A 19,833-nucleotide genomic window follows, 5' to 3' on the forward strand; every position below is an offset into this window, starting at 1 on the left:
TATCATTTTTTAATTGAATCGTAACCTTTGTATCTAGATGTGTATCGAATCGTCTATCACACAAAGATGCACATCCCTATTGTGACATAAGATAAAATAAAACTAATTAAAGCCAATCTGAACAAATGTGTCTTCAACTGCTTTTTAAAAGTATTTAGAGAATCATGGCAGCGCAAAGTCAGAATGAACCTTTACAAGTTAATAACTTTTGGAGCCAATTTAGGTGAAGATGGCTACTACAGCTAAACATTTTTTTTACAGATGTCTAACTAAAAATTAACGTGGCAGTAGATGAGAATCATTCAGGACACACACTTTGAGCATAACATTTTGCTAACTGGATGAGACTGTTCAATATATTATTTTAAAGGTTGGACCAAAAAGGCTGTAACTTTTCTCATCATTTTATGATATTAGTCTAAAAGTCTATCACAAAAGTAGCACTGGATGCCATTCCATAATGCTGAGTCTTTATTTTCATTCATAGATATACACTTGAATAATTTAAGCATCACAAAAACAACAAAGATACACACAGAAAGCATCAGTTGACGTCATAACATAGCAGGCCTATAAATTAAGACCCATGTGGCGATATGGAATTGCAAATGATTGCATTGGGCCGTAGCAGCTGCAGTCACACCCCCACACCCCTACACCACCCTGGGATCTGATGACTGGCTGCAACTCCCACATTGCACCTGTCCCCCACCAGAACAGAAGGACTTTGTGTGAGTGGTGGTCTTGTAATATGCATTATATGTGCTATTCTACTGCCTGGTGTAATTATAGACACTCATCTGTTGTCACGGGGTGAGACAACTGTTCAACGTTAGCTCCTCCATGAGCTGATACTATCAGACACAATGTGACGCACAGTTTCATCACTCTTAAGGCACTAATGTAAAAACATATTTCAGCTTTGCCTCTAGACTAAAAGCTCCTTCGACAGATTCTCATTTCCGATTCCTCAGATTAATAGCTGTTTAAAGCAGCTAATGCACCAGAACCAGTGGGTACAACATTCTCTTCTCCAATTCCTTTACCCCCTGTTTAGTGGCAATAATCAATCAGAAATCCGCCTTAGATCAGAAAAAATAACAGCTCAATTCTTAACATTTCTGAATGTTGTATAGTAGCTTGCTCCAAGGACCCTCCCATGCAGTCCTCCTACACATAAAAACAACAGCAGCCACAGGCTCGCTTTCTTACCACCTCCATTAAAATTCTGTTCTTCTGCACATTTCCCTGGGATTCCACCAATACTGTTTTTTATTCTGTGTGCTGTGCACTGCAGATATTACCACTCTACATTATTTGTGCTTTGTAAATGCAAGAAATTTCACGAATGATAACATTCATGGCAAACATTTTAGGCAGATGTTCTCACATCTTTCAAAGTCCTTTTTCTTTAGAAGCTTTTTCCAGGAAGTTTGAGTTATTCGAACGAGCATTTGATTGGGACTTGGTGCTGAGTGTTTATTTGATTAAGACACATCTAAATGTCTAAATGTGCTTCTTTTATGCCGACTGAACACAGAAAATATGTTCACTCATGGCAATGCTGTGTCAATATTCAGCATGCTCAACAGAGGCCTTTTTCACTTCCTGATTGACCCACAGAGACAGAAACGCAAGCTCTTCCTGCCCTCAACGTGCTCGTTTCCTTGTCCAGGGGTTGTCTAGTTACACACACTGAAGTGAAAAATCCTGAAAGTAGGAGCAAAAAAGGAAACGTGAAAATTCATAGCAAGATATAGAAAACAGAGAGTGTACATAAATACGCTTTTTGCCTAAAACCGTATGTTGGCGTACTTCAGGTCTGCTGCTCACCACCTGCTGTTCTCTCCCCTGCTAAAAGGAGGTCACAGCTCAGGTCTCCTACAGCAACAGGAACAGCACTCTGAGGATCCTGTGTTTCAGAGCCATGAAATACTCCAACCGTTTACACAGGTGGCTATCATATGGCCAGTTAAGATTGTCCCCATGGTGCACATGCACACGCACACACATACATTTGTATGGATTCAATGGCAGGAAGCAAAACATGTTTCCTTTTGATCATTGATTATATTGTAGCTCCAGACTGATCGCATGAAGCAGCAGATAAGGAAACTTCAAGACTCAAGTATTTCTCCTGTTTTTACAGTCAGGGTGCTCGTGTTTCTTTGTGTGTGATTCCATGCAGAGAGAGACGGGGACTGCTGATGAGCCACAGAGGAGGAAAAAAAATAGTACCGGTATGTCAGCCAGTGGCCTATTTTGACTGGAACGCCAAGTTCTGGTACGGTTGACTTTTGAGTTTGCTGAATAAGGACATGGCATAAAACCCATTGTGCATCCTTTTACCCATAAGAATTTATACTTCTTAACATATGTCTGAAGAAAAGTGGAAAATGGTTTGCATATATATTTTGTTACAGACCACTGTTTTCTAGCAACCTACTAAGGGCTGCTAACCTTTTGGTGAGGTAGTAATTAGGTGTACATCTATGACAGAGCTTTAGGGCCCCGCTAAGAAAAAAATAAAAAATTACATTGCCACGCTGAGAAAAAAATAATTAAAATCATAAAATTATGAGAATAAAGTTGTACGAGACTTTTTTTTGCAGCTCTCGTTTATTTTTTCCACAAGTCGGATCCATGATGCAACCTGTCGATCAATCCAGTAGGCGTATCAGCAAATGACCAATCCAAGGCTAAATGCTCCTTACCTGCAGAGAGCTGTGCTGCAGCGTACCACCTTACTGTAAGCAGGTTCAAAGTCCTGATACTGATAATAATCTGATGCTGATGTGCTAACAGATTAACTATCTACTTATTTGTAAAACCAGTACCAAAGTATAACTTAACAAGATACTCAACATTCATCATTTTACTAGTTCAATTGTGGTAAACCCTTGTTTCTCATGTCGGAGTTCAGATAATATTACGACTCATTTAGCTTCGGATTGGCCATTTGCTGACACGCCTACTGGATTTGACAGGTCGTGTCGTGGGTCCGACTCGTGGACAAAAAAATAAAAATGAACAAGAGCTGAAAAAAGAAGTCACATGACTTTTTTTTGTAATATTAAGACTTTATTCTACTTTATTCTCATAATACTATGACTTTATCTCATAATTCCATGGCTTTTAATTTTTTTTTCTTAGCGTGGCCCTAAAGCTCCGTCATAGTGCATCAGTGTCTGTGGTTCTAAAGCGTAGTGAATACTTTCTCTCCTTGTTGCACATGGTCAGTACGATGGAGCTTTAAGACCACGCTAAAAAACAATAAATAACATAAAATTTAAAAAAAATGGATTGATTGACAGGTCGGGTCATGGATCAGACTCATGAAAAAATAAAAATAAACAAGAGCTGTTAAAAAAAAAGTCACGTATGACTTTATTCTCGTAATATTAAGACTTTATTCAACTTTATTTTCATAATACGACTATTCTCATAATTTTATGGCTTTTAATTTTTTATTTATTTTTTCTTAGCATGGTCCTGGCAGCATGATGGCACAACTGGCAAAGCTGCTGCCTCTCAGTGAAAAGGTTGCCTGTTCAAATCCCGGTCCGGGGGCCTTTCTGGGCGGAGTTTGCATGTTCTCTCCGTTCATGCGTGGGTTTTCTCCGTGTTCTCCAGTTTTCTCCCACAGACTAAAAACATGCATGTTAGACTGATTGGTAACTCTAAATTGTCCCTAGTGTGAGTGAGAGAGTGAATTGTTGTCTCGTTTGTCTCTATATGTCCCTGTGACGGACTGGAGACCTGTCCATGGTGCGCCCCGCCTCTCGCACAGTGATTGCTGGACATGGGCACCGGCGACCCCCGTGACACAAAATGGAAGAAGCGGGTAAAAGATAATGGATGGATAGATGGATAGCACTAGTAATAAAAAATAAAAAAAAGCCTGGATCCGTGGGCAGCGGTCACAATTGGAGATTAGTTGGAGGTTACACCTCTATAGTGATTCAAGGAAGTGACCATCTGCTCTCGTGTATATTCACATCCATTGTGGTAAGCAACATGCAATCTACAGGTGAGTGGAGGAGTTGTATTTTGGTAAATGGTGTTTTCATGCTTACAGGTGATTGTCAGTAAGCTTTGGCACACATCCCAACTACCAGTTCACGCTGGCGCACCCTTTTATGTACTGTTGTCATCCATCATGCTTTGCACAGACATAACTATTTACGTTGAAGGTTTTAGGACCAAAAACACTTTTAAAAATGCATTCTGCTCTAGAGTGCTGTCTTGGTTTTAACCATTTGTCTTTAACACACTGTGATTATCGTTGGCAGACAAAATAAAAAATAGATATAACAATCACGGGGAGAGGTATAGACTAAACATCTGACTCCAACATGTACTTAGCTCCAGTGTTTTTTTTTTGTTTTTTTTTTAACAATTTATATTTCTACTGAAAGGTCACACACATTTCATTCAGCACCAGAAGTAAAACATAAAGGTTGATTCATGGAAAAGCTGAGGAGAGTGAATCAATTAGGGGAAGTGAAAAGTAAAATGCCCTATTAAACTCACATTTAACTGAAAAGAACTATAACTTTATAGGTTTGCACATGTGTGTAAGCGTGTGTTTAAAACACTTGCACATGCACCCATTTTATTTTATTTTTTTTTAGGTATGAACATGGGGAATCTTAATCATTACTTCCATTCTTTCATAGGGCAGATTTTTGAAAATCATATGGGATGAAATTTTGTAACCAGAAATAAAAAATAAAAAAAATAAAAAAATGTTCTGGCAATAATTGCTCAACTCATTTCACAAACCAAATCCAACTAAAACGACAGAAACTGAAAACTAATTGAGTTTAATTGTGACCAAATGTTTGAAAAATGTCATTTTTTGTGAACTGAGTGTGAACTTCTTGTTTTTTTGCCCAGTTTTTGTTAGTTAATTACTTAATTACTTCCCTGCGTAATTTTTGACGTTGCTCACATCAATGCTGTGCTTGTTCTTGCTTAATCCAGGCCTTATGTTTGAAAGGAGCAGAGGTGTGAGCTGAACCCTTGAGTGCTAACAAGCTCCACTGTGCTTCAGGATCACCCTTTGCAGACATTCTGACAAGCAGGACGTGATCACCATCTATAAACCTGTGTAGGAATGTGAGTGGGAAGTTAAGAATTTGTTGGAAGATATTTGGCCATTGCTTATCCCAGAGGCATTGCTCCTCCTAGTAGAGTTATCAGTTAACCTGTTCACCTGCACTACATCACTTTGACGGTTTCTGCAGATGCTATCAGCAACTCGTGTCAGAATCTCTTGTTTCTCTGTCTGTAGATGTCACTAAGTTTACATTTCCCCCAACTCTGATTAACAACCTCGAGTGGTCATTTAGATTAGAATGAGAGACACGTTGCAGAGATTTTCGAAATGCAAGCCAGCTGGAGCTGAATGTGTACAGTCATACATGCATGTTTTGCAAAAAAAGCAAAAGGACCTTAAAATAATTTTGGAAAAACAGGAATAGGTATTGTATTTTTCTCTGTTGCAATAAATACTAAACCTTGAAGTAATAGTTATGATTTTTTTTTAAAGAGCTTCAAAAGGGGAGTGCAGGGCATTCTTGTATGGATTTGCTGTTTTAAAACTACTCCAATCTCAAAATTAAAATGATATTCATCCAAAACAATAACTTACAAAACAGAAATTTCCATTAAATGACCATTTATTTAAAAATGTCATGGTTGTATGCAAATGCAAAAAGTGATTGCAGATACTTGCTGTAGCACTTCCTGTTCAGAGTGTGACACATCCTGCAGGAAACTCACAACATTTCTGTTGGAATAACTGTGCCTCTTAGGTTAGGTTTGGTTTATTTGTCATATGCAGAATAACAGAAGGTCAACAATGCAATGACATTCGGAGGACGGAAAGAACTGTCTCGACTCGCCAAAAGACAACAACAACAACAACTACCAAAGCATGTAACAAAAATACAAAAACAAGGGGTCAAAAGTGAAAAAGTGTGGTTCTGTAGTATCGTGGTCCTGTTAGCAGCATGATGATAATAACGACCATGTCAACGGACGATGACTGCCCTCCAGAACCAGGTCTGGCAGACACAGAACATCCAAGGTTTCCCTGCGGAACCGAACTGTTCTGTAGAGTTCAGTCCGTGCAGGAAGGTGGAGGATCATGGAGATGGCCTCAATGACAGGAGCCTGAGGCTGGAAGTGGGCTAGGAACTGAACCACGATGGCAAGCTGGCAAGGCAGCAACACACAAAACTCCAGAAGTGTGTTACGGTCATACCTGTAGTGTGGGTACAGTGTAGGGGCAAAAAAGTTAAAACAAAAACAACAGGAACAAAAAAAGGAGCGAGTCGATGGGGAGCTCCCGTCAGTGCTGCCATTCTGCGGCGCATGTGACATCATCCGCAGCGCAAGACAGACTGATGTAAAAATGTATAAAACAAGCTGTTGCGTGACCACTATGAAGTTTTTAATATTGTAATGGTTTTAAGATGACAGATACCCAGTTTGTTGCTGGTCCTGCTTGGACCAGCTGTTAATCTAGACAGAACCAAAGAATATATCTCCAAACATTAAAAGAGCCATTTACAAGATAAGACACTAATAGTCTTTTGATATAAACCTACATTAAAAATATCCTTATTTCAGCATTTGAAATAAACTAGCTCAAATAGCCACAAAGTCCTGCATTCCTAAATTTTACTAATAAAAATATTTGATTCTCCATACCCCATTAAATGTCACACTCTCTGGTATGACAGGCAGGTCATGTGCTGTGTTACTCTTGGTTTCATGCATCTGCAACCACCACCAGCTTTGTGTTCGTCACTTCTTGCCTCCATAATTCCCCATAATTACTGGACTTACAATTCCACTAAAACCAGCCAGATCCGCTTCGACCCAGGAGGTAAACACTGGGGTTCTTACTGTCAATAAAAGTTGCCTTCTACAACAACAGACAAACACTCTTCTCGGAACAAAACCCAGTTGTTTTGAGTCACATACTTGGATTCACCAGTAAATACTCATCACCATAGTCTCTCACATGAACTCGGAAAAGCAGATTTTGTGGTGGCTGAGCATTTTTTACCACCGACCACTAATTGGATAATGTGGCAACAGCACCAAGCAGATATGCCATTTCCACACTTTCTCCACATAAAAAGGTTAGTTTATGGGTTAAATTGAAAACACCTTGAAGCTCACACTTCGGATTTAAGTTTCCATTCATCAAAATTTTCTCATATCTTGACAGCAGTCAGTTTGACAAAACAAGCACATAAGTAAAGTTCTGTACGAGCAAGGCATTTTTTTCAGAACCATCAAAGCAGCTGTGAGTTGCTCACTCCCACATAATGTATTACACTAAACTTTGCTCATGTAAAACTGTGAGCATGTGTAAGGAAACAAGAAAAAGTTATGTAGTAGACAGATGGATTTTTCGTTGGTTTAGTTCTCTACACTTCTTCAAAAACATCTTGTTAATGATATGTAAAGTGTTGCCAAATAAAAAAAAAAGTGTTGGTTTTTAACATGGATTAAATACAAACAAAAGGTGTCCACTGGTTGATGAGCTCCAGAAGTTTAAGCGATACCTTGCTTAAGCAGATCTCAATCAGTTACTGACTAGAAGTGTGGAAGGGATCAACCAGTCAACAGTTAGACACATCGCAGGACCAAAACACATTTCTCCTGATAAATTGACCTCTGCTCTTAAGTGCACCCCTGACCCATCACTGGATCAACCTGGGTCAAGCCTTAGGGCTCATTTAACCATCGTCTGATCCTGTCTCATCAGCTCTGTTCAGCAGCTTTCATGCTTTAGTTTTCATCTGTCTCTAATGCTTTAAGTCTGATCATTGCCAACAGCAGCTTCCTTAAGGCTTTTGCAGACAGTCATTATTCGTCTTTTCTTCTGAGTGTTTCAAGGTTTTCACAAGCTCCATAAAGATCGTTTGGTAGTGTTTTTAAGCTATTTTAGAGATCTGAGTCACAATTTAACACCTAAAGACATTTTCATATATTTGATGAAAGTAATGTTCTCTGCTGTGGTAAAGTTGAACTTTCCAAACAAACGCAACCTAATGATACTGATATTTTTTGATCTTTCTACTCAATAAAAAACTTAAAAGGCTTTCAACAACACTTCCATCAGTAGCATTCAGCTTGGCCTTGCAGCTGCACAGCTGTTGTTGAAAGGCTTTGCGGTTGCTTCTGGAAGTTATATTCACAGCCAATGCAAGACAAGACAATCCAAATCCCAAACTTTTTCTTGGGATTAGTTTTGAAGGTTTGTAGCTTTGCACCAAAAAGGTTCTCTGACAGAAGATTTGTATTCTGTAAACAACTTTTTATTGATTTGTTGATTTAAATGCACGGACACAGTATTTGGGGTACCCATCCAATTTGAAGGACCAGTTATTTTTAGGAAGGTGCAAAAAAAAAAAAAAAAAATCCCAGCAGCTCGATGTGTCAAGCTCATGGCGACACATATCTGAAGAGACTTGCTGCTGTAATTGCTGTCAAATGTGCCTCTGCAAAGTATTTACTTTGTAGAGGTTCAGTATATGTATTTTAGATTTGGATGCCCTATTATATCTTCAATTACACATTTTTTTTCAGCTTTAAAAACAGTTTTTGGATTTATATAAAGTATGAATTTAGCAAGTTTGTGCAAGAAGTTGATAATATGTTCAGCAAACCCAAAGGGCAGACTGACACTGAGGGTTAAAAAACATACTGACAAGGTGGAAACAGAGACTCTGAACTTAAAGGGACACAAATGAGTCACAATGATAAACACCTGGGGAAAAACAACGAGGAACAGGTGAGAGTGGAGTTGACTGCATGAGGGGAGAAACACGGGAAACTGGAAACAGGAAAAACAGACTGAAACTAAATAAAAATAATCAAGTAAACACAAACATCACAAAATACACAGATATGACTTTAAAATGCTTTAAAAATGTATTCAGTGTACATAAAAAAAAACTTTTGTCAAAAAATGATTTTTTAAACAATCTTCTCCAAGTGCTCCACCCCAACCCCCCACCCTCCAACACACACACACACCAGATCTTATTTCAGTGCACCATTCATTGATTATCTATAATGACCAGCTTGCAAAAATAGGTTTTAAAAAAAATTACTTCATGAAACCACACTCATACTCTGGTGCTTTTACCAAGTGTATTGATTCCAGGACCAAAGCAGAGACATCGCCATAAATCGACAAAACCCTAAATGGGTGCGTGATTATAGGAAAACAAAATATAGCCTCTTCACTCAGACAACACTTCAATATTCTATACTCTGAAATGAAAACATGGCTGAATTGAGGTCTCTCCAAGACTCACTAATGGCTCCTCTCAGGGGTCAGCCTATCGCGTGAATGTCAGCCGTATTGTGGATGAGTGGGTTGTTTTTGCTTCAGTCTCTCAGCTGCTCTTTCCAAAGCTCCTTAGCAGCGATACATATTCTGCCCTGTCAGAACAGCTACAAAAATGGAAGTTTTTACAAGAGGGTTTGGTTTTCATTTCATATATTAACAGGTACATGTAAGCCCTTTCAAAATAAAGTTTCTAAAGCCCAGCTCATAGAGCCCACTGCCTTTTGAAATGTCTGTTACATATTTTAGGAAACCCAATGTAATATCTGAAGATAATAATAACAATAATAACCTTTATTTTACCAGGTAGGTAAATTGACAACCAGTTCTCATTTACAAAGACGACATGGTCAAGAGGAAGCAACACAAGTAGACATAAAACAGCAATGATAAAAGCAGAAGACAGGACACAAACGGTATAAGTTAACATAATCAAAACATATGCACAATTAAAATAAAGGGAAAAAGGCATTGGGAACAATACAATCAGTGACAGACATTGTAAAATTACAAGCAAGTACAGTGATCTTGTACTAGTGAATGTATTGAACTTTTAAAAGAGGAGAGCGAAAACAACGAGTCGAGATTTAAGGTCCATTGTAGATGGTTCCAGCCATCTGCAACAGAGAACTGGAAGGAGGAGCGACCAAAGGAGGTACATGCTTCAGGCGTGAGGATACTGATGAGGATACTAGAACTCAAACAGTGATTTATAATAATAATAATAATAAAAGGTGCTATGTGTTGTAATTATTGTATGTTCTCATACAATGGCGTAATTAGTTCTCTGCATTTCATCCATCACACATGGGATACACCCAGGTGGAGCAGTGGGCAGCTATGTGAGCATCCAGGGAGCAATTAGGGATTGGATGTCTTGCTCAGAGATACCATGACATGTGGAAATGGGGATTGAACCTGTGGCTTTCGGGTCCAGAGTTGGCTCCTCCTGCCTCTACCCCATCTCGGCCCCTCAGATTTGGTTTGTGTACAGGAAGAAGTGATTGTAGATGCAGATTTTTTTCCATTGAGGGTTTTGTCATCAACAGGAACCAATGAATTTGTCTGCAAGAATGAAGACATGGTCAGTTTATCAGGGTGTACACATCGCAACAGTGTGTATTAATTAAAGCTCCGGTTTCAAACCAGCTAGCAGTGTAATAGATAACGCCCAGTTTGTGAAGGAGAGTTTTTGAGGAAGACCTGTAAACCACATCACCATAATCCAAGACTGGAAGTCGTTTTAACCAGAAGCTGTTTGGCTGAGTGTGTGAAGGAAGATTTATTGCAGTAAAGCCAATGCAGGATTTAACCTTTGAGAGCAGAACATTTTTATGGGTTTCTTATGTGAGTTTGCTGTGAAGCCAATTACCAAAATACTTTTAGTTTTTGACAAAATCATTCTCAGTACCATTCAAGGAAGACATTTTAATGGAGCACTTGACTTGTGGTAGGTTTCTATTAAAAACCATACATTTAGAAAACCAAATGCAGACTAGTGCAAGCCTCTTGGATCCATTTGAAGCTAGCCTGCAAAGAAAACAGAGCAGTAGTCAGGGAGGGACTGGATCTAAAGATAATGGTATCAGCATATATATCCACATGAGAATCACATACTGTTATGGGAAAATTATTGATATAAATATTGAAGAATAGACCCCAGAGTGCTTTCTTGTGGGAAACCATTAAAAAGGGACAGGAGATCCGACAGAAGACCCTCCACACTCACTGACTGTGGACCATCAGAACAATAACCATTAAACCAAGCTAAACAGCTTCCAGAGTGTCCTACGTCCCTTAACCTGTCTAGTAGTATTTCATTGTCCATGGAGTCCAAAGTATTTGATAAATAAACAAATGCAGCTACACAGTACTGTTTGTTGTCAACAGCACAGATGATGTCATTAAGGACTTTGAATGTAATGGTCTGAAGCCAGAATGAAACATATTAATACCATTATGAGACTCCAAATGGTACAGGAGCTGCTTGTAGACCAGCTTCTCCAATATTTTGGAGACAGAGCAAAATGTAGATGGGTCTGTAGCAATTCACGTTAGAGTTATCACCACCTTTAAAAAGTGGGGTGACTTGCAGCAGACTTCCAGTCCTGCAGAAGCACACTAGTTTGAAGCAAGAGATAAAAAATACAGGAGCTAGGCACTGAAATTATTTGAGTGGTTAATTTTAGAAAATGGGGATCTAATGCAGCCAGATCAGTGGATTTATGGGTTTCCAGACTGATTAGTTCACCAAGAACCCCAGACTTCAAAATGGGCTGAAATGAAAAAAGAGAGAATCCTGAGGCAGAAGAAGATGGTGAAGAAAAGAACAGCTGGAATGAACCTGTGATTCATGCATGTCTGGAAGGGCTTCTTGTACTCTACTGACCCACAGAAGCATCAAGCAAGTGTATTGTCCAAAGTGAAAAAAATAAACACATCTCTGCTTCATTTCACTTTGCCCAAACCCCCTGATGAGAGAAAACGCACTCACGCCTCTTTCCCACAGCGCCAGTAAACAATGCAGCAGTGGTAAAAGATGTGTCCTTCACCCAGGAGAAGGGCTCCAGTGTTGTGTGTCTGTGCACCAACATGTGCGTTTCTATATTCATTCAGCTGCATGCCAGATGACTTCTCGTCTGCAGCGTCTGTGACAGCGATCAGTTTCAGTGATGAAGCACAAAAGAACTCTCACGTTCTACAGTTTCTGGTTCTGCGTTGTGTGAACTCTATGAGAATTTGTTTGGTCTTCTACTGAATTTGACTGAGATGACATGATGTGAATACAGACTAATTGCAGCTTACAAAAGAGCTTCCTGGTGCTAAAAAAGCAGCAGCAGCAGCAAGTTTATGTTGGATTCTTTCTAATGTCTGTTTTCTTTTTTCATTAAATGTGAGCGTCGGAGTGCTCCTCCTCTGTCCTGCCTGGTTTGGATCAAAGTCAGGGTGATCAGGATGTTGGAGATTATTATTTATGGAAAGTGTCTCGTTATCTACACAAGGGCAGACTGTGTAAAGCTTATCACTGAAAGGCAGAAAACATTCACGCCAAGGATATATTGTTACACATTTATGAAAACAATGCATTGTCACTTTGACGCAGCTGGGGATAGTGTTACAGGATTCTGTGCTAAAATGTTGAGTCATAAGAATATGATAATATATTGCTTTGTGTCTGGCTTTCAATGCTGCAAATGTCTAACCTATATTCCTTTAACTCAGTACTTTAGCTGATATGCTTTGCTGCACTTTATATATTTACTGTATGTTCACTTCATACTCTAAAGCTGTCAAAGAGCAACATTTTAACCATAAACAGGATCATGTTAACAGATTTAATCTTACACCACAAACAACTCCATAATATTTATTTTCACATATTCACCTATTCATTTTGTTTGTAACAAAGTCTCCTTAACACAACAGTGTCACAGACGTTAATGACCTAAAACATTTAGAGCCATATATTTTTTAATGTGCCATTGACACTCATGCCTCTTTTTTGTCCACTGTCTCTCAGTGTGTCTCCTCCCAGTTAATACTATCAACACCAAAACCTCCCAGTAATCCTCTCTTTGAAGCATTTGCCTGCGCTTGTTTGGGATGAACCTGGTGGATCCCACATCAGCAAGAAAATCCCACAGAGATCGTGGTCAAAGCTCTGGTGAGTCATGCAGTGGATGACCTTTGACCTCAGTTCAAAGGTGTCCACAAGGGCTCTATTGCGACAAAACTAAGCTCTCGTATTTATCCAGACACCAGTAGAAGAAATAACTAAACCGTAGAAGGACATGAAAAATAGAAAGCTGGCTTTCCATTTTTCAGCAATGATGTGCTGTTGTGTTGTATCCACCAGAGCGCAGTGCAGCACAGTTTTTGATGACGACAGAGATCAAGTTCTACCCTTTTCTTATTAATTGATGGTTCTTGCCAGATCAGCGCATTCCTTTTGCTCATTGTTGAGCTCTCATGTATCAGCATTAGTGCTTTATATAGCTTACAATAAACCTGTCACTGCTTGAGGCACTTCCCTTTTAAAGACAGTTTAGAGCTGTTCCTTCGACCAAACTTGTTTTCATTATCAGTGATGTTATGCACCTCTGCTAATTATTTTACATGATAGAAACATCTGTTATAGGAATAAAGTACAGTAGACAAGCATCTATCAAAAACAAATTTATTGAAACCAGCACTTCATGATGAAACATTTATAATATCAGTAGAATACATCGCCATTAATATAGTCATGCCAGAACGCAGCAACAGCAGCACTTCATTTCCTCACTCCCACCAGCCGTGAGACAGGCCTCCTACATTTACTCTTCACGAAGATAGTCTTATCACACATGCATCCACCCCTCTGGTGATCGGCTTGTCTCATTAATAAAATCTCCCGAGGCCAGCTCCAGCTGCTCCTCCTCTTCCTCCAGCGTGGAAAGGCAGACGAAGCTCTGCAAGCACTCATACAGTCTTCTGACATGCTGATGGGCTGCAACTGTTCATTGTCCATTGTAATTGAATGGTATGCGGAAAACAAGATCCGTACAGAGATTTTTGTGGAGTTCCTGTTTATACTGGTGTTCTAACATAAGCATTATTTACATTGTTGGAATTGCTACTATTGTGTACTGCATAAGCAAGCAGCAGCTTAACAGTGACAACATCAGACTATACCATAGCAAAACAAAAACACTACACCAGTATTCACATGCACTAGGAGATAGTGTTAGATTTGTCGTATATTCACTAAAGTGTTTGTTGTTGTTGTTTTTTGTCACAGCTGCATTCCAGGTTTGTGTTAGCTTGTGCACTTTTGTTATAGTTTTTATTTTTATATTGCATGCAGTGAAATGAAGGTGTTACACTCCACTGTCTGTGAAAAATATGCACGTGTAAGAAGTACCATACATATGTATGTGGTTGATGCTCTGTGTCTTTTTACTGCAAGGACATTGACCAAAACTGATTCATAATTAGAAGTCATCTATTTGCAATTAAAGTTATCATTTTACCAGATTGGTCCTGTGAAATATAAGCTTTAGAAAAAAAAAAACAACAAGAACAAAAAAAGTTTGTGCACAAGTAAAAAATCATAACAGGCAAAACTGTTTATCAATAAATAAACAAGTCATAAAACGAAAGCTGATGGAACGTATTTCAAATAGACATGGAAGAACTCAGAATGACATTGTGGAATCAGATGTGGCACAACTGTCTAAATGTTAAGACCAGAGAATTTTTCCAAAAATAATATTAAGATTGTTAAAACCTACATGTTTGAGAAGCTTATATAGGGCTTGGACACACACCCCTACACACACACACACACACACACACACACACGCACGCATACACACAAGTACAAAATCTCCCTGCTGATGAATATTTAGCAAACCTTTTCTTAAATAAACTTCAATTTGGGCAGACATGATCCAACTAGACATATGCAAACTATTCCCTTTCGTGTAAGATATGATCGACTAAAATATTTACACATCCTAACTACATGAATTTTATTTTAACAAATGATGACTGCTCCTCTTAGTTTCTTGCAGTTTCTGGGCATTTTCACCTTTTTTACTGACTAATTTAACAATCTATAATACCCCAAATTATCTATGCATTTTCTCTACTTATTTGCTTTTACCTATAAGCTACTATAAATCAGTTAATTCTGCAACCTTGAAAAATCTAACTTTTTCTCTTTTTTGTGTGAAGTAAAGAAATAATCATCTAGGTTTGTGTTTATCTGCACACTAACAAACACATCAAACTATTATACTATGAAACAATGCCATTGCCAGATGTCATACAGTTATACATTTTGTGTATTTGTATACATTTCTTGCACTGGCGGACCTCGTCCCTCTGCACAGTTTAGGTCAGAGTCCAGCTGAGATCAAATGCTCCAATGGGCTTGAATGACTCGACAACATCCTGTTTCCTGCGGTCCACTGTGCTGTGGTACTGTAAACACGGCTGTCCTCGCACAGAACACAGCAGCTGGCAGCGTAGAGCAGCATTATTTTTTAAACATCTCTGTTTCGTTTTGTCTATGTCTGTTTTTCACATATTGAAGGAGATGAAAATAATAAGTTCATCAGGTGTACAGAATGAGATCTGGGTGTGGTCTGAAGCCTCGGCTGTGAAAGTCATGGTTTGTCGGTCAGACACTGCGGGGTGCCCTCTCCAACTCATGGGTCCTGCGGTTGCGACCCTTCTGCCTTTCTTGCAGGTGCTTCCACTTGGATGCCATTCCTTGCACGTGCATGCTGTTGTGAGGACTCGCCACAGCCTTCTGCTGCTGCTGTGTTTGCACTTGCTGCACTTGGTGAGCTTTCTGCCTCTTGTGCTTCCTCTCACGTTTCCAAACCTGGTCACAGAAGTCGTCCACACTGTTCAGAGTCGGGTGATTGACCAAAGTCAGGAAGTCTCTGTACCAAAGCTTTTGATTAGGAGTTTCTCTAGACGAGGACGTTTTGGGGGCATGGACACTGGTCGTTGCAGCTTCATCGGGGTGTAAAAGATCCTGCAGCCGTTCTGCATCGATGACTTCAAGGTTAACTTTTAAAACGGTCTGCATGAAGCCGTGTTCCACTGCCTGGCACAGATAAATGCCAGAATCCTCCTTGTAAAGAGTTCGAATAAGAAGACCCTGGACAGTGTGAATAAAACGCTCCTCTGATCTGATCTGCACCGTTAGAAAAGACAAGGAGATAGAGAGGGGAAGAGGAACAAGGAGAAAAAGACGAAGCAGAAATTAAATTCAACACATCAAAATGAGCTGTCATATTTTTATTAGAATTTAATTAAATGTGCTGCTCATTGCTTTTTTTTTTTTTTTGGTAAATGAATTCACTGGAGTCAGCAATGTCGTTAAGTTCTGATAAGTGTGTGAAATTACCCTCTATTGGTAACACTTTACTATAAGATACACAAAATTTGCTTAACTACTAGGGAACACCTCAGGAATGAATCAGGAGCTAATGGTTAGTTAACCAGTACTTACTGGGGAACACAAAGTCAAGCCTTATTAGGAGACTACTGGTTAGTTACCTTGTAAAAGAAGAGGAACTAATCAAGAACTGATGGGTAGTTACCAAGGAAATCAAACGGGAACAAATCAGGAGCTAATAGGTAGTTAATAAGTACTTACTAGGGAACACACAGCCAAGCTTTATTAGGGGACTACTGGTTAGTTACAACATAAGCAGAGGAGAAATTATTCCTTTCATTCATGGTTAGCCTGCTTTCAGGCCCAAACCTTCTTTAAAAAAAAAATGAAGAAAGATTTTTGATTTCTGAGAATTGTCTGGTTGCATAAATGTTATTAGTTAATAAAGAGCTGAGTCGACCTCTTGTTTGTGATCCTCTGTGGAGTGCTGGTACTGCCAATGTGTTGTGGCTCTCTGGGACTTAGGACTGCATTCGAGGAATGTGCTGCTGTTCTCCACACCATACACAGTTTTATCCTGCAGCGTTGCCAGTCCACTTAGTTCATCTAGAAAACAGCGACAAAAGAGAAAATTGAATCACTTCATCTAGTAGCATGTGTTCTTTAATATTTTCTAATAACATAATTAACTTTTAAACCCTCTATTGTTCCATTCATAAAATGTAATGATAAGTATGTAATTGTTTATCCAGTCTGGTATACTTAGTATAACATGGGCAACTTTTGCCAAAATGAACTAATGAATGTGTTATTCCCTGTAGTTATCTGGTAGCGTACTTTGAAGTGGAACACCTCCTTCTCAAATTGGCAACTTTTTAAAAAAACACTTTCCCGCTATAGCTCATTAAATGAAAGTACCGGTAACGTTAAGCACGTGAATAGCCTTGACCACAGACGAGGTCCGGACTTTGGTTCAAGGCCAGTAACAGACCAGTACATTGGAGGTCCTGGCGACAGAGCGGAGGCTTGAAGGAATGTTGACCATGCTAATTATAAGCTTCACATGAACCAACTTCAATTTTTACACCACCAGAAAACACATAAAAACAAGCAGATTCCTCACACACAAATTCCTCTGTTGATTATGTGGGGAAGGAACTGATACTCCTTTGAGATGATTCAGCCATATTCACAAGTCCAATCGTTTATTGCCTGTTAACTCACCATGGTGCTGCAGGTCTGAACACTGAGTGAGTGGGTCTCCGTTCCTGATGTCTTGCCTTCTTGTTCTCCTGCGGTAAACAAAACGATAAACAAATTCATAAGTGAGCAGAAACACCAGCTTTGTGTGTGTCTGTGAAGGAGAAAATACATGTCTGCAGGGAGTTCTGTGTGAGTGTAGGTGTGTATTTCAGTGAGGTTTGGGTGTGCAGCAACAGCGCAGGCCAGCACAAACAGATAAACAGCAGGCAGCCAATGGCTTAGCAGAAAAGCCGTAATTATAGGGTGTGAATGATAGAGGAATTTTGCAATAATGTATCAATCCAGACTGTCATCTTTCTGGAGCACAAACGCTGAAAGTACAGAGTCTACTTTCTAATGGCAGTCAGTACCTTGAGGTTAATTTCTTTAAAAAAATTAAATGAAGCAGCTACAAAGATGTATAAAAAAAACACACATCATTTTGAACTTTCTCTCAGAGCTCTGTGTATTGACAATTGGGGAAGAAGTTTGCTCTGATTAGTTTTGCCTGTAAATGTAGAAGTCTAAAATAATCCAACTAACAGTGACGAGAGAATACTGTGTAACTCAAGATCGAATCAATAAACCTGATAAATGCATGAGTGGGAGGCTGCACACGATGCCAACACACAGACACTCACACAGTAAGTTACTCCACAACTATAATCACACTGAACATCCAACATCTACCTTTCCCCTGGTTCACCCTGCAGACACAACCGACTTTACTTTATGTGTACAGAAAACACTCAAAGTGGGATGTAAAGGTAAAAACATCACTATATATAACTGGGGGAGGTGGTTAAGGATTAGAAAAAACCCGCAATAAAGGTGATACTTAGCTCCGGTAGAAAGTTTAATAGTTGCTCTCTATGGTTGAAAGTCAAATATTAAACAATTAAACATTCTATAATTCAATTAAAGCATGTACTTTCATTCATACCCATCTGCTCACACAGACTCATGTGTGGGCTGCTGTTGTTATACAGTGTTGTTTTACATTATTAGTGTTTAGCGTATATCTTAGATCTTTTAGCGTACCGTCATTCGTTTAGCCTATATCTTAGTGTATATATACTGTTTCTTTTTACACTTTCTATTTTTTCTATTGTTGGGTGTAACTAGGACCCTGAGTACATAACTTTGTTCCACCTTATGTACCACATGTGATGAGAACAACAATAAAATTGACTTGAACTTGAACTTGTACTCTACAGCTACTTTTTGCATGTTATTTTTGTAAGACTGGAATGTTGTTAGCAATCATTTTTCTACACATTTGAAGGGACAGCTCTTTTTATTAGAACTAGGGTTTTGTGGAGCACAGAGGTAGTCAGTACTCAAAACCATAGTCAGAGTATTTTCATTTTGTAGGATGAGGAAAGATGTTTTATGGGAAGGCGAACAGATCACTTCTTTGTGTGTGTGTGTGTGTGTGTGTATACAGTAGCTGCATGGTGGATCAGTTGATAGAGCTGTTGCCTCTAAGCGAGAAGGTCGCTGGAACAAATCTCGGCCGGGGGGCCTTTCTGGATGGAGTTTGCATGTTCTCTCTGTGCATGTGTGGGTTTTCTCCAGGTACTCCAGTTTCCTCCCACAGACCAAAAACATGCATGTTAGGCTGATTGGTAACTCTAAATTGTCCCTGAGTGACAGTGTAAATGTTTTTGTCTCGTTTGTCTCTATGTGTCCCTGTGATGGACTGGCGACCTGTCCAGGGTGTCCGCTGCCTCTCGCATAGTGATAGCTTGACATGGGCACCAGTGACCCCCACGAGCCGAAAAGGAGAAAGCGAATAAAGATGATGGATCCTGATTTTAAAAAATCCTTTACTGTATCTTTTAAACTACTTCATTTTATGTTGTACAAGATTTGACTGTAAAGATTGTGCTTGTTAACACATGGTCTGTTGCAACACATTTCTTGTGCAAACAATGTTACAATATAAACTGTTAAGTGTACTCCATTCTTGGAACTATAGATGCAAAAGCAAAATGTTTACATGCTTTAGATTTAGTTTACATTTAAATATGTCCTGAAGTGACTCCACCATAAACATTTCTGCTTGATTCTTGAAACTGAATATGCTCTGACTGTTGTCTACTTTAGATTAAAAATGATTTAGACGTGCTGCATACAACCCCATTTTTAAACGCTCCATCACTTTAGGGATAATCAACTAAATTTTTTAAACAAATGATACAAATTTTACCTTTTTCTACATCTTAATTTTTTTTTACAAACATAAATACTGTTGAGTGGTCCAGCCAACTTACCTAACTTTGAAAAAAAAAATAGAGCTAAAATGTTATATATA

At 39.0% G+C, this 19,833-nt stretch overlaps 1 protein-coding gene across 1 annotated transcript in view; it reads right to left on the reverse strand.

The window, feature by feature from the left end:
* Positions 1 to 15,424: 15,424 nt before the first annotated feature.
* The window catches only part of sema3ab (sema domain, immunoglobulin domain (Ig), short basic domain, secreted, (semaphorin) 3Ab), a 28,492-nt gene continuing 24,083 nt past the window's right edge, over positions 15,425 to 19,833 (reverse strand). The window contains exons 15-17 of the mRNA XM_037683482.1: positions 17,499 to 17,566; positions 16,735 to 16,880; positions 15,425 to 16,070 (exon numbers count right to left, since the gene is read on the reverse strand). Coding sequence (XP_037539410.1) covers positions 15,546 to 16,070; positions 16,735 to 16,880; positions 17,499 to 17,566 — 739 coding nt within the window. The 3' untranslated portion in view covers positions 15,425 to 15,545. The remainder of the gene's footprint in view (positions 16,071 to 16,734; positions 16,881 to 17,498; positions 17,567 to 19,833) is intronic.

This window comes from Nematolebias whitei, chromosome 10, assembly GCF_014905685.2.
Source record: "Nematolebias whitei isolate Nwh7 chromosome 10, NemWhi1, whole genome shotgun sequence".
Lineage (NCBI taxonomy): Eukaryota > Metazoa > Chordata > Actinopteri > Cyprinodontiformes > Rivulidae > Nematolebias > Nematolebias whitei.